An 11683-nucleotide genomic window follows, 5' to 3' on the forward strand; every position below is an offset into this window, starting at 1 on the left:
ACACTCAGTGTATATCCACTCCAAATGAATAGACACCCACACCTATTTGACAGCTGAAGACTAGCAGGCTGTATGTTTGTGTTTCAGAGAAAGATATCTGTGTAAAAAATGCAACTCAGAAAAATGTCCCTGGAGCGTACATATCCATGTTGGCTGGACTTCAAATTGGTAAATTACTGAGCTGACATGATACCACTCTAACCCAATGATTTTAGGTCAATGTCAGTTGAATTTGAGGGACCAGTTTACAACTAAACCATTTATTTCAGAGGCTGAAATATGATGCATTAAACCAGATATAGCAAAAAAGTAAGTGGATTTGCTCTAACCATTATTGTTTATCTGGTCTGTGGTTAGTCAGTGTAGATTTGAAAGAATCCACTGTCTGGTCCATTAATTGAAACATGACTGAAACTGGAAAGGAGTCAAAGTGAATAACCATTAACATACTTTACTCAACCAAACTAAGAAATATAACTGGCATCTGTCAATAACAAACTCATTTAATCTATATTATAGTTCAACTTCGCGTCTCTTGGCATAACTGCTAAAGTGTTGGGTTGACAGTCGTTGGACCAGGGTTCGTGTCCTGGTCGGAGCTATGCCCCTAATTCGCTACACTGGTTCAGCTTAAATATGATTTCTAGTTTGCTCAACATTTGGGCATATTATTGTAGCTGAACCAACATCAATTCTCAAGTTGAATTGTATGTTACACTCAACCTAAAATTCAGTTGAGTGAACATACAATTCAACTTGAGAATTGATGTTGGTTCAGCTAATATGTAAAAATAAAGAACGTCGCACACTCTAATTATGGTCCAACCAACGTTTTAACGTTGTCGATAATATGCCCAAACTGGAAATCGTATTGCAGCTGGTTGCTGTGAATATTTTAAGTTGAATCAAAACATCTTTTTTATTTTTTAAGTTTGATATTGTATTGGAACACATATTAGTCTGCTCATCAGTTTACTCACAGGATTTGAGCAAGAGAGAAAGACTACTGGGTCATCAGCTAGTCAGCAGTCTATTTTCAAAATGAAGACCTTCAGTGACTACTGTACAGATGTCTGTTCCTTCCAAGCTGAACATCTAATAGAGTGTGAGGAAGAATAGGAGAGAGAGAGACAGAGAGAGAGAAACTAGGAAAAAGAGTGTGAGGGAGAGAGTGAGAGAAAGAAAGAGAGAGAGCAGTTGAGAGAGATAATAGGAGAGAGATGGATTGTATTGTAAGTGGTAGTGGGCTACAGTAGCTCTCCCCTTATCTGGGGCTCTCTGTCCCATTGTGGGAACCCGCCCAAGCCGCCTAGGAAACGAGAGCTTCCTGTTGTTTTATAGAGCTTTCCTGCAGAAAGGTTGAGATGTGTAATCTGGGTCCACCAGGGAAGACGGACAGAGCAGTGTCAGGCAGAAATGAAAGCCCCTAATCTGTCTCCCGTGTCTTCTTGTTCTTGCTGTTTTCTGCCTCTTCTTCTCTGGGGTAAGTTGATGATTTACAGAGTACTATATGTATATAAAGAGGGCCAGGGGTATGGAGGAGTATGTTGGATTACTGAGAGAAAAAGTCTGCAAAACATTGCCCTAGATTTCACCTCCTACAGTAAGTGGAATGCTTAGAAGCGCACAGTGAAGTAAGGGATTGTAGTAAGAGTTTGGCAGATCTAATATTAGATTATTGTTTTAAGTAGCCTAAACTAAGTAATTTTGATTTGTTAAAAACATTTTCATGCTCCAATGGTGAGGAAACAGAGGTTAAATATAGGTATGATGATGGTATGGATCTGGTGTAGTTTTCGAAGATTTTAAGCAGATTGCTGTTCTAATTTAGATTATCTGTTTTTACCAACAAACACATAAGATATGTCATTGAGATCATCACAGTCTTCACAGAACACAATGTCACAATAACTGTTTAATAAGGAATACCTCAACTTTAGACTCAATTTCCCAGACCAGATCACTGTCCTTAAAAAAAAAAAAAAGCAAGTTATTCAAAGACTACATTAAATAGTTTGTGTTTGAGGAAATGGCTGAACTGTTTCAGATTCAGAGAACAAAGGGAGGATGCACTCTCTGCCACTGACCAGCTCTCTCTCTCTTCATTTGTTTCTCTCTTTCCCACTCCTTTCTTCCTGTCTGTCCTATATGTTCATCAGTCTTCTATATGTACAAATACATATCTGTCTACTAATTTCTGTATTTCTACTTGCTTGTGTTTGTCTTTGTCTATTTCTCTGACTGTGCACGTGTGAGAATGTGAGTATACACTTTTCTGTAAAGAACTCTCCAGTAACATTGGCCCTGTTTCGTGTCTGTCCCTATAGCACTGTGCTCTATAGCAGCTGGTCTGATAGGAGATTATGAGGCGCCACAAGCTACCACTCCAGGTAACTAACTGTTGTCCTTTTCTCATGGTCTCTACATCAACTAACAAAACTCATCAATGTCAACTAGTGTTAAAGACCAAGGGAACAACAACACATGTATTTTGTTAGAATATCTTCACTTTGATGGGGGTCCCATGGGTGTCCCGTGTGGCTCAGTTGGTAGAGCATGATGTTTCAACGCCAGGGTTGTGGGTTTGATTCCAACAGGGGACCTGTATGAAAATGTATGCACTCACTACTGTAAGTCGCTCTGGATAAGAGCGTCTGCTAAATTATGTAAATGTAATGATGAACACATTTACATTAATACTTTGATTAAACAGTAGGTTATTCTCATCAATTAGGTTTCACTTCACGGCATGACTCAACAACAAATGCAAACTACCAATCCCACGGTAAGTTACCAGATTCATTTAAAACTTTTTAGGCAACAGTTTAACACCTATTTCACAATATTGGTATTACACAACATAATGATCATAGATGGATTATGTTTGAAATGTTTGTAAAGGTGTAACACCCCATTCATGTTCTAAACAAACATTACCGTCGAGGTTTGTCCTTCGTCATTGCTATCGCGCAACGCTTTGATGTGAAATTATATTTGAATCCATGGGGGACTCTGTTGGACGAGCACTGTAAACACATGGGTTCAGAACAGAACTGGCCAACCTCTTAAAAAAAAAAAGACAACCGAGATGCCAAGAGTCCTAGGCTTCTAGCATAACGTGAAGCCAAGACAAACCTGTGGGGAGGTCCCCAACAGTGTGGGGTCAGCAGCAGCTGACACAAGACCCATAATTATCTGGAGTCAAAGGTTAACTGAAACCTCGTTACACCTCGTCTGCACGTCCTGTATTTGTTCACCATTTGCCCCATATGACGGCTATGTTCAACGCATGAACTCTAGAGTTGTGAAACAACTGGAACTTTGGAGCAGCAAGCCCCCCTTCACTGTTCCTCACCCTACGATTTCCTTTTTCTCTCTCTCCCCTACAACTCACCCAACTCTGAGCTCCTCCTCTGCTGAAAATACACATTTCCTGATGTCATTACTAAATCAAAACCGTTGCTCAGCAAACAGATGTGTTCAGGGGCCCAACCACATTGTGTAGCATAGATTGTCCTGAGAAGACATCTTCTAAATCTTTTTAAAGTCACTTTAAAGGTTTTTATTTCATCCCAGTAATCGACAAAGACTTGTTCTTTTGAAAAACTGCATCTCTGATAAGGAGCTTGAGATATGAATAATTGTTTTAGTGATGATGAAGAGATGGTCTAATGCGTTGTCTTTGAAAAGCAGTATGAAACTGAGACAGTAGTCTGCTGAGGTAACAGTCATGCAGCTCCACATGGCTCAAGGTACTACATAAAGATCCAGGAGGAGTCCACCCATATACCCAGGCTTATCCTATTGTGTGAACGCTGAAAGTCCTAGTGAGTCGGAGATTTGCATTACTTGCCTGTGGCTGTGGGGTAGATAGAGAGAGTAGGTCTTTGCAAACAGCTGGCTGACTCTAATAACATCTTCCAGATATAATGAAATTAACCCAGATATGAATCCACAGCCGTCTGCACAGCACACCCGTGCGTAAACGCCCTAGTCCTAAATGTTTACTTATGTTTCCGATTTGGCAGAGGCAGCCCTCAAGGCAAATAAATCACCAGCTGCATGTCGGCCAGGCCTTTGACTGTGAGAAATTGAGACTTAAAAGCAGAACTAGAGTTAAAGAGTAAAGGGTTTTCAGATGTGAGTCCAGCCCAACTTGGGTGTGCTCCCTTTTATTTGAGAGAGAGAGAGAGTGAGAGGACAATCTTTTGAGCCTCCACCCCTTTAAAAGGCAAGACAATCCTAAAGAAATGCACTGGAGAGGGGAAGAGATTGCTGCCAAGGCGCAGGGCAGACTTACAGATCCTCGAGGAACATCTGGTAACCTAACCGCGGGTAACACCTATCTGACATCTGGTAACCGGGGGTATGCCGCGTCTAGCTGCTTCCACCCCTGTCTAGTGTCCTGTTATGCCTTGTAGGGCTTGGTGTAAGAAGTTCAGGCTCAGTCTAGATGGTCGTCAGTCAGTGGGGAAAACTCTCCTATGTTCACTTTCTCTGACATGAAGGGAGCGCTTGGCTTCTTTGGGGTAATCCTCTCCGTTCTCTCTGGTGAGTGTGTGGGCTCGCCCCGGGCGGCAGTGAACGCGCGTCTCGCGTTGCTGGACATTCAGATTGAGTTGCTGACACGATGTGCAGCAGTAAAGATAACATTTATTGTATGCTTCGTTTTGATTGGTATCTTAAATGTTACATTGATAATTTGAAAACAAGATTTTATCATAATTTAAAAAAGATGTTGAATGACACAGCTGTTCAGTCTGTCGGTTTGAGAGGGTGTTTTTAACAGACATTTCTGTTGTGATTATAACCATTGGTCACTCAAATGTATACAAATGTATTGTCATTTTTTCTTCTTAGGTGTTAGCCACGAAGAGAGAGTTACCAGTGGATTAGGTGGGCCATTATTACTTTTCTGACACTACACGTAGGCTAGTTAATAGTGTTGAGGTGACAATGCTGTTTCTGCTTGCTGTTCATCAACATTAAGATTAGACAGGGAACTGTTAGTAATAATGTGTAACCATGAATCTTCTAGACATTCTTCTAATCCTTAATTTTAAGGATTCATTTTAGATGATTGAATCATTTTAAAGAACTGATTTTCTAATGTTACAATACTCTCTCTCTCGCTCTCTCTCTTATTGTCCAGGTTGTGGGAATAATTCTGTTGACTGTGATACCTACTGTGCTTTTTGTGAGTATTTTCCCACAAGGACGGAGTGCTACGCTGCTTTCTTTGAGATAAAGTGCTACAGTCCTTTTGTAGGTGATATGGAGTCATTAAACAAGACAGATTGGTGCAACTGGAACAATGTGAAGCGGTAGGCCTAAATGCTTCTTTTAATCCACTTATTATTCTGTTTAATTGATTTCTGATCCAATTTATCATGCCATTGGTCTTGCACATGCTTAGTTCAAACAGTCGTTTTGAGAAACCCAACACATAGTCAAGTGAATTCAGAGTTAACTCACTCATTAATGGTAAATCAATACCATGAAACTCTTAATAATGGCTTTCAGAGCACATAACATTGCCCTCTGTTGTACTAATAGTACCTCTCCCTCCTATCCCTCCCTGTAGGATGTATAACACCTTCACCCTGTGCACGGAAGAGATAGCAGAGTGTCTGCTGATCCCCTGGCCCAACAGGATGGTGGAGAATGAGTTTGTGGACATCCACTCCAGGTTCTTCCTGGACTGTCCCAATGAGGCGCTGAGCGACCCCCCACCCAGCATCGTATTTGCCCTGGTGATGACCCCCATCTGCCTCATCCCCATCATGGTGGTCCTGGTGGTGCTCAAGACCAAGAACGGAGATGGCAGCTCCTGATAGGACGTCCTGGATTAGTCCTCATCCACCCTGCCTCACCTCCATGTTCAGACTCACTCTCTCTATCCCCTGAGGATTCAAGACTGGGGCCATTGACTCAACTATCTTACAGAGAACTGCTTATCATCTTACACCCACTGATGATTGGCTTAGCTCTGTGGAGTCCTATCAAAACAATCTCACAGCACAAACACCTTACACATGACCTTTTTGGATGCACTGATACAGAATAAGTAGTACCACATGGGCATCATCCAAGGATTGACATTATACGCTTTAGTACTTACAGGGGTTCGAGAAAGGGTCTGTCTGTGTTGTGTAACGTGTCAGGTCAATATCCTCAGAGTTGCTTCTTGAAAACTCATCTTCTTCTCATTCGTCGATGCTCCTCTAACTAAAAGTGGTGACAGCTATGTGAATGTTTCAACTCCCTACACATCTTAGCAAAGTATTTAAGATAGTAGGGTTTATGGACTTCTCACTCAGACATTCCATGTCATTCTTGACAATCCATTCCATGACCATCTCCATCCTGTCCCAGATCTGAACCCTAACAGCGACTATGCTAAAATAGTTACATGTTTTTAAATAATTGTTTTATTTTTATATATGCGATTAAAGAATGGCAAAAGTTGGGATATTCTTCAGCACTTGTGGAATTATTGTGGTTAGGGGAGGATGACAGAAGCTGTAAAGCTTGCTAAAATGACGTCAAAGAGATTTTGTTATTGGAATTCCTACCCTCTGGCTGGGAAAACGTGAGTCTCGCATTGCTGGACATTCCGATTGAGTTGAAAACCAAAGACAAAGGCATTCTGTTTGAGGAATTCCCACTCTCCATTTACTGTACACTCAGAAAAAGAGGTGCTATCTAGAACCTAAAAGGGTTCTTCGGCTGTCCTCATAGGAGAACCCTTTGAATAACCCTTTTTTAATTCCAAGTAGAACCCTTTTGGGTTCAAAGTAGAACTCTTTCCACTGAGGGCTCTACATGGAACCCAAAAGGGTTGTGCCTAGAACGAAAAAGGGTTATCCTATGGGGACAGCCGAAGAACCCTTTTGGAAAAATTTTTTCTAAGAGTGTAGTTATCCCTATAGGATCTCCATCATGTCTATTTCTATATGTAACTACAGAACAAAACGTAATGTACCCTCTCACTTGGCAGCTTTCCTGTCTTTGAATGTGTTGTGTGTGTATTGGAATTGTATGAGGCTTCTGGAGAGCCCTCCTTGGCCTGCCTCCGAGTGTAGGGTTTAGAATGTATGGGGTGTGGGGTGGGCGTAGGAAGGCCATGAGGAAGGGGTTTGGCCAAGCATCAGTCTGTGAGGAAGGTTGGGGTCAGGAACTAGACACAATGGGTGGGTAGCCTACGCCCAACATGTACCCTATGAGATCTGTTTCCAGGAATTGTCTATTTCCTAGCCTCAACCCCTCTCTCTCCCTCTTGACAATGACGGTCCCCACTGTCGCCCATGATGAGCCAGTCGACGCATGCCTGAAAGATGAATCAAGCATTAAATCAAAAGACTACAAACATTTGGTCTCCCCCCTGGCTCAGTGTAGCAATGAGCACTGACACTGACTGAAGACAGAAGGAAAAACAAATGTCTATCTTTCCTCTACTTAAACTGTGTAAGAACTGTTTGTTTTATTTTTTATTAAACTGTCGTGAATGACACTGAAAGCATTGTAGTGCATTCAGTTTCAGAAACAAAGAAATATGTATGCTTATGTATTGTATTTCTGCTCTTACTCTGGTCATAAGATTTACTGGACTGTCTGTGAGAGGGGTGTGGGTCTTAGTCAAAGCATAGCCTCTTTTCTTACACATAGTACTGTATATAATTATATTTTGCAATTAAATACTATGTTAAAGCCAAATGCCCAATTGCTTGACTTTGTTTAGTGCGCTACGGAAAAGGATTGCAGAAATAGATATTGTATTTTTGTGAAGTTTGCAGAAGGTCCAAAGTGAATCTCCTAACTGGATCTAATTGGTTTAAACCCCCTGCCTTAATGGAATGCACAGCTGATAATGGCATGGATGATTCATCAAGTTTTTCCTCATTCAGACCCAGTGCAGAGATGGGTGTTATTGTGAATTCCAAATAGACCCTTTGCCCTTTCACCCTATAGGGCACTCTTGTAGATACACCCCCCCCCCCCCCCCCCAAAAAAAAAAGAAGTGTATTTACTTGTGACTGCATGGGTGGCATTTTCACCATTCTTCATTGCAGTCCTACAATAGTCCATTGAAGGTCTTTTACTCACATACATTTGCTTGTGTGTTTCTGTGTGAGGTCTCCTCTCTAAGGAAGAAGTAACAGCAGCAGTATAATCCCCACCCTTATCTAGCATAGACAAGACTGCTGGGTGGACTTCTGTGTCTGTCTGGCTGGGTGGGGTGGGAAAGTGTGTTTGATGGCCCTCTTCCTCTCTAGAAGTCAGGTCATCCTCACCCCTGCCCTCCTGGTGACGTCACCCACCTCCCGTGTCACTCTTCAGGTCCCAGTGGGTCCATTCTAGAAATGAGAATTTCTAGAATGGATACTCCCATTGTCAGAGGGCATACCGAATGTCCATTCTGTGAACTATATTTGTATGGTCATAACACACCTTACCCTGCAGGACCAGCCAGTTAGAGCTGCCCATGTTTCTGCAAGGACCCAATATGCAGAGATCTTATAATACATGCAGATATCTACATGAGCAGCTGTCTTCCCACCTCTCCTCCTTTTGCCTTTGCTAAGGTTTTTGCTCCAACCCCAAGCCGTTGTGAGGTGTGTGTTTGTGTCAGTGATTGTAGGGGTCATTAAAGAGACTTGAGCTTCAGCTGGCGGATGATTGGAGAATGATTGCGCTCATAGCCTAGAAGCTCTGCAAGCCACCCTCAAAGCAGCAGGAGAATGGGGCTGTCTGTTAACATCCCAAAACAGAGGTCCTATGTCAGTGGTCATCTGATTCTCCACCTGAACCACCCGCATTCTCCATCTCAGACTCCTCACTTGCCATTGTACCACATTTTAAATACCTTGGAAGCAGTTTTTAACAACAGCAACCTGCACCTAGACACAAAAGCTGCAGTCTACCAGGCAGTGTGTGTATCTACACTCCTTTATGGATGTGAAACATGGACAGTCTTCAGTCAACACTTAAAACAACTGGAGTCCTTTCACATAAAATGCCTCCAACGCATTTTGAAAGTGACCTGCCAGGACCGTGTTTCACTCTTAGAGATCATGCAAAGAAACAACTACAGGAGCTTTGAGGCGTCCATCACACACCAGCAGCTTAGATAACTCGGCCATGCCATCCGGATGCTAGAGGACCGCCTTCCGGGAAAGATGCTGTACAGAACTGGTTCTCTAGCAAATTAGTAAGATTGTCTCACCCAATGTTCAAGAATGGCCCTTTTCCCTTTATTCAGATTACAACCTCTCACTTCCAGTTATTTGAAAAGGAAATCATCTCCCAAATATCACTATTTCTAAAACAAGCCATAGAAAGTTGGTTGCAATTTCAATTTAATCCTCCAGAAACGACAGAACAAATAATGCAACAAATATTATGGTTAAACTCAAATATACTAATTGACAAAAAAACTATTTTTTTTTACAAAATGTTTAAAAAAAGGTATAATCTTCGTAAATGATATCATCGGTAGGACTAGTGGAATTATGTCGCACATGCAGCTAACAAAAACATATGGAAATGTCTGCTCTACCCAAAATTACAACCAAATAATTGCAGCCTTACCGCAAAAATGGAAGAGGAAAGTGGAAGGGGGAGAAAGTAAGGAACTTGTCTGTCGGCCTTGCATTAAAGAACATAATTGGTTAAGGAAAGCTGTGATAAATAAAAAAGTATACCAGTTTCATTTAAGGACCAAAGGATTGACAGCCGTCCCATATAGATTGCAAAATAGTTGGGAAGAGATTTTTGACGTACCGATCCCATGGCATAGTGTTTATGAACTGATACGTAAAACGACACCGGATTCAAAACTTAGAATCTTTCAATTTAAATGTTTATATAAAATTATTGCTACCAATAGAATGTTATTTATATGGGGGATACAATCTTCCCAGCTCTGCAGATTTTGCTGCGAAGAGACAGAATCATTAGATCATTTGTTTTGGTACTGTCCATTTGTAGCTTGTTTTTGGACACAGGTCCAGGAATGGCTAAAGGATTGCAATATTTACCTGGAGCTAACCTTGCAGATAGCATTACTGGGTGATCTGAAAAGTCATAGTCAATCAATCAATAATATAATAATACTTTTAGCAAAAATGTTTATTTTCAATTCACAATCTGTAGAAACAATGAGAATAGAAAGGTTCAGAATTTTTGTAAAACATCACAGTACAGTTGAAAAATATATGGCAAATAGAAATCCTATATGGATGGTGTTAAGAGATAGACGGGAGGTGTTGAATGGAGTTGAAGGATGGGACTAATAACAACTAACAACAAATAATAACAAGATAACTAATAATGTAAGCATACTGTGTCCATAATAAATAATAAGTCTATATGTTGTAGGTTGGGAGCTTTTGTGAAAGAGCACAGTTAGAAAGATATGGCATATAGAAGCAAACCGGATGGACATCATGAAAATGATTGGAGAGGTTGAGAGTAGAAAAAAAAAAAAAATATATATATATATATAATTATTGTAAAATTGACTGTGTCCATAAAATGTAGATAGTAAGTATAAGCTGGAAGTAGAGGCCTAAGCATTGTTGTTCACTAGTTTACTCCAAGTAGGGAAAGGGTGGTGGGGTTGGAAAGTAATAAAGGGGAATATATATATTTTAAAGGATATGTATGTGTATGTATGTATGTATGTGTGTATGTATGTGTGTATATGTATATATATATATATATGTATATGTATGTGTATGTGTGTATGTATGTGTGTATATGTGTATATATATGTATATATGTATATGTGTATGTATATATATATATATATATATATATATATATATATATATATATATATATATATACAGTGGGGGAAAAAAGTATTTAGTCAGCCACCAATTGTGCAAGTTCTCCCACTTAAAAAGATGAGAGAGGCCTGTAATTTTCATCATAGGTACACGTCAACTATGACAGACAAAATGAGAAAAAAAAATCCAGAAAATCACATTGTAGGATTTTTAATGAATTTATTTGCAAATTATGGTGGAAAATAAGTATTTGGTCACCTACAAACAAGCAAGATTTCTGGCTCTCACAGACCTGTAACTTCCTCTTTAAGAGGCTCCTCTGTCCTCCACTCGTTACCTGTATTATTGGCACCTGTTTGAACTTGTTATCAGTATAAAAGACACCTGTCCACAACTTCAAACAGTCACACTCCAAACTCCACTATGGCCAAGACCAAAGAGCTGTCAAAGGACACCAGAAACAAAATTGTAGACCTACACTAGGCTGGGAAGACTGAATCTGCAATAGGTAAGCAGCTTGGTTTGAAGAAATCAACTGTGGGAGCAATTATTAGGAAATGGAAGACATACAAGACCACTGATAATCTCCCTCGATCTGGGGCTCCACGCAAGATCTCACCCTGTGGGGTCAAAATGATCACAAGAACGGTGAGCAAAAATCCCAGAACCACACGGGGGGACCTAGTGAATGACCTGCAGAGAGCTGGGACCAAAGTAACAAAGCCTACCATCAGTAACACACTACGCCGCCAGGGACTCAAATCCTGCAGTGCAGACGTGTCCCCCTGCTTAAGCCAGTACATGTCCAGGCCCGTCTGAAGTTTGCTAGAGTGCATTTGGATGATCCAGAAGAGGATTGGGAGAATGTCATATGGTCAGATGAAACCAAA

General features: G+C 40.8%; 1 protein-coding gene across 2 annotated transcripts; it reads left to right on the forward strand.

Annotated features, from left to right (window-relative positions):
- The first annotated feature begins 1369 nt into the window (after positions 1-1369).
- Positions 1370-7710, forward strand: LOC311115716 (receptor activity-modifying protein 1-like). Of its 2 annotated transcripts, none has more exons than XM_084190866.1 (6): positions 1370-1483; positions 2328-2390; positions 2735-2785; positions 4861-4896; positions 5153-5324; positions 5585-7710. In XM_084190866.1, the coding sequence occupies exons 1-6, from the start codon at positions 1417-1419 to the stop codon at positions 5832-5834; spliced, it is 639 nt and encodes a 212-aa protein (XP_084046992.1). In that variant the 5' UTR covers positions 1370-1416; the 3' UTR covers positions 5835-7710. The 2 variants fall into 2 exon arrangements, with proteins under 2 accessions (XP_084046992.1, XP_084046991.1); XM_084190865.1 differs by having other exon boundaries at positions 1387-1483; positions 2714-2785.
- Positions 7711-11683: the final 3973 nt, after the last annotated feature.

Source organism: Coregonus lavaretus (genome assembly GCF_964263955.1).
Source record: "Coregonus lavaretus genome assembly, contig: HAP1_SCAFFOLD_1282, whole genome shotgun sequence".
Taxonomy (NCBI): Eukaryota; Metazoa; Chordata; class Actinopteri; order Salmoniformes; family Salmonidae; genus Coregonus; species Coregonus lavaretus.

Coding starts and splice junctions, on each gene's coding strand:
- LOC311115716 (XM_084190865.1), top strand. CDS start 1,417: ATGAAAGCCCCTAATCTGTCTCCCGTGTCTTCTTGTTCTTGCTGTTTT. Junction 2,391..2,713: donor GCCACAAGCTACCACTCCAG/GTAACTAACTGT, acceptor TTGATTAAACAG/TAGGTTATTCTCATCAATTA. Junction 2,786..4,860: donor TGCAAACTACCAATCCCACG/GTAAGTTACCAG, acceptor TTTTCTTCTTAG/GTGTTAGCCACGAAGAGAGA.